The sequence below is a fragment of the Elephantulus edwardii genome, unplaced genomic scaffold (assembly GCF_000299155.1).
Source record: "Elephantulus edwardii isolate Elephantulus edwardi_28Jun2011 unplaced genomic scaffold, EleEdw1.0 scaffold00274, whole genome shotgun sequence".
Lineage (NCBI taxonomy): Eukaryota > Metazoa > Chordata > Mammalia > Macroscelidea > Macroscelididae > Elephantulus > Elephantulus edwardii.
The window spans coordinates 2,157,328-2,160,405 of NW_006400024.1; the positions used below are offsets into that span (position 1 = coordinate 2,157,328).

General features: G+C 54.6%; 1 protein-coding gene across 1 annotated transcript in view; it reads left to right on the plus strand.

The window, feature by feature from the left end:
* The window catches only part of ROPN1L (rhophilin associated tail protein 1-like), an 11,062-nt gene that overhangs the window by 5,757 nt on the left and 2,227 nt on the right, over nt 1-3,078 (plus strand). Inside the window, exon 4 of the mRNA XM_006900155.1 lies at nt 2,708-2,883. Coding sequence (XP_006900217.1) covers nt 2,708-2,883 — 176 coding nt within the window. The remainder of the gene's footprint in view (nt 1-2,707; nt 2,884-3,078) is intronic.

Here is a 3,078-nt window from a genome sequence, read left to right on the forward strand (position 1 = left end):
GTGACTGTGACCGTGGACTCTCACGTCAGGACGATGACAGGGTGCTGGATAAGGCCGGCGTCCATATTGATGCTCATAGATCACTGTGAGTTACCTGTTTACAGCAGAACAAATACTTTGGAATTCTTCTATTTAAAATATAACAGTAGAAAGATGCTTTGAAATTTATATTTGAGTGATAAAAGTAATGCATTGATAATTTCATGAAACTGCTCATCTTTTTGCAAACTAGTAAACTCTCCTCAGAGTTGTTTTGTGCCAGCGTCGACACCAACTCTTAGTGACTTTATGTACAGCAGCTCTGATCCCTGCTCTGTCCTGAGCTGACACATCCACCCTCATTACCCCAGGCACTGGGTCAGTCTACCTCATCCAGGGTCTTCCCCTCCCACGCTGTCCCTCCACCCTCCCAAGCATGACGTCCCTCTCCAAGGACTGGTCCCTCCTTGCAACATGCCCAAAGTACGTCAGACGAAGCTTCAGAGACCTTGTCTCCAAGGAGCAGCCTGGTTTCACCTTCTCCAGGATGAACCTGTTTGTTCTCTCAGCAGCTCCTGCTTGTTCCATACTCTTCCGCAGCACAAGTCTAAGGCATCAGTTCCCCCTCTCTCACCCTTGGTCACTCACTGTCCAGCTCTCTGATGCATAACCAGTAATTGCAAAGAACGTGCCCTAGATCAGGTGCACCTTAGTCTCTAGGCTGACATCGTTGGTTTTCAGTACTCTGGAGAAGTCCCTGACAGCAGATTTTCCCAGTGCGATGTGTCTTTTCATTTCCTGGATTCTGGTTCCGCCAGTGTTGATTGTGGAGCTAAGCCAGCTAAAGTTGTTAACAATCTCAGTCCCTTCACCGTTGTTTCCTTGATGTGGAATTTTAGCCCATACTGAAGGCTGCAGTCCTTGACCCTCCACAGCCAATGCCTCACATCCTCCTCCGTTTCGGCAGGCAAGGTTTTGTCATCTGTGTATCACAGGCTGTTGATGAGTCTTCCTCCAATCCTGATGCACATAGAGTCCAGCCTCACAGGTAGTCTGTGCCAAAACGGTATGGAAATGGGATGCATCCCTGGCATATACCGTTCCTGATGCAACGTCTCCTTGCTCTGTTCTGATGACTGGCTCCTGGTCCAAGTACAGGTTTTGCATAAACACAGTCAAGTGTTCTGGGATTCCCATTCTTCTCAGAGTCAGCCACAGTTTGTTGTAATCCACACAGTCCAATGTCTGCATAATCAATGAAACACAGGTAGACATGCCTCTGGTACTCTCTGCTTTCAGCCAACATCTGTCAGACATTAGCTACAATATCCCTAGTGCCACGGCCTCTTCTAAACCCAGCCTGCACATCTGACAGTTCTCTGTTGAGGTGCTGCTCCAGTCGTTATTGGAGAATTTTCAGCAGGATATTGCTTGCCTGTGGTATGTTTGATCATTTCCACACTGTCAGGTCACCTTTTTTGGGAATAGGAACAAATGTGGCTCCTTTAGTCAGTTGGCCAGGTGGATGCCCTCCACATTTCTTGGCACAGTCTGGTGAGCACTTTCAGGGCAGCGTCTGTTTGTTGAATTATGTCCGTTGGTTTGACAGACAAGCATTTTGCTCAGAAGAGCCTGTGAGAATGTGGGTAGCAGGTCAGATGATGGTCCTGTGCGCACCCCTTCGGAGCATGTGCTGTGTTCCCACCCGCACCCCACGCCCGGCGGCCAGCTCCGTGCCCTCTCCCTGCCCCTCAGGTGCCTCCCTGCCCTGCGCACAGCCAGCTCTGCTTTGGTGGCCCAGGCCTCAGCCTCTCCGTCCTCCTGTGATATTGGTGCTCCTGGTGGTCTCCACCTGGCGGAGGAGGTCTCCGCTGGCTTCTGTGCAGGTCCAGTGGGCGCCCTGGTCCAGCCCGGAGTCAATTCCAGCTCACAGCGGCCGTGTAGGACTGTGCACACTGGGTTTCCAAGGCTGTGGATGTTTCTGGAAGCAGCCTGCCTGCCTGTCTTTATTCTGCGTGATGGTGGACGGCAGCTGGTCCTCACTCCACAAACCCTGGCGTCTGGACCTGGACACAGCTCTTCTGACTGACCGGAGGTCGATCCCAGCTTTGCCGTCACCAGCAGGACAGCTGTCCAGGGAGAGGGTTGTCAGGATGGTCAGAGGGCTTAGGAACACGTCCTTATGGACGGCTGCTCCCTCCCTGCGTCTGTTGGGGGTCGCATCTTGGGGAGAAGACTGTCTTCCCTACCCCCGTGCCGGTCCTGGGGGTGGACGTACAGGGAACACTGCCGTCCCTGTGGGGTGGACATAGCACGGAGACTGCTGTCCCCCAACCCCAATCCTCGACACTGCCATCCCCTATGCCCTGGTCCTGTGGGGTGGACATAGAGGAGACACTGCAGTCCCTGTGGGGTGGACATAGACGGGACACTGCAGTCCTTGTGGGGTGGACATAGAGGGGACACCACCATCCCCTATGCCCTGGTCCTGTGGGGTGGACATAGAGGGGACACCGCCATCCCCTACGCCCTGGCCCTGTGGAGGGGAGGCAGAAACGTCATCACATGTACTCTGCTGTCACTCTACCCTCTGGCCCCATGGTGGGGGGAGAGACAGTGAAGACAGATGTCAGAATTCCCTCTGTGCTGTGTGGTCAGCCCCCCGGGGTCCACTGTTCTCTGTGGTCAGTGTCCTGGTCAGTGACCCACAGCCATGCATGTGTTCCAGTCCCTGGAATCAGCCATGAAGAACATCTGTGAGATCCTCTCCACTGAGCCCGAGGGCGGCCCTGCACGAATCCCCTTCACGACCTTCTCCTACCTGTATCGGTACCTGGCCGGCCTGGATGCAGACATCCTGGAAGCAGACACAGAGTCCTACCTGTCAGACCTGCAGAAGAAAGTGTGAGTTCCGGGCCCTCGGCCACCCCGTCTGCTGGCTTGTTCTGGGCCTTGTTACCGCCGCCCACCCACAGTTCTCACCCCACACACCCTCCCTCTTCTCACGTGCAGCCCTCACCTCTCACACTCTCACCCCTCGGCCCTCAGCCCTGCCGCCCTCACCCCTCACCCCTGCCACCCTCACACACTCACCCCTCA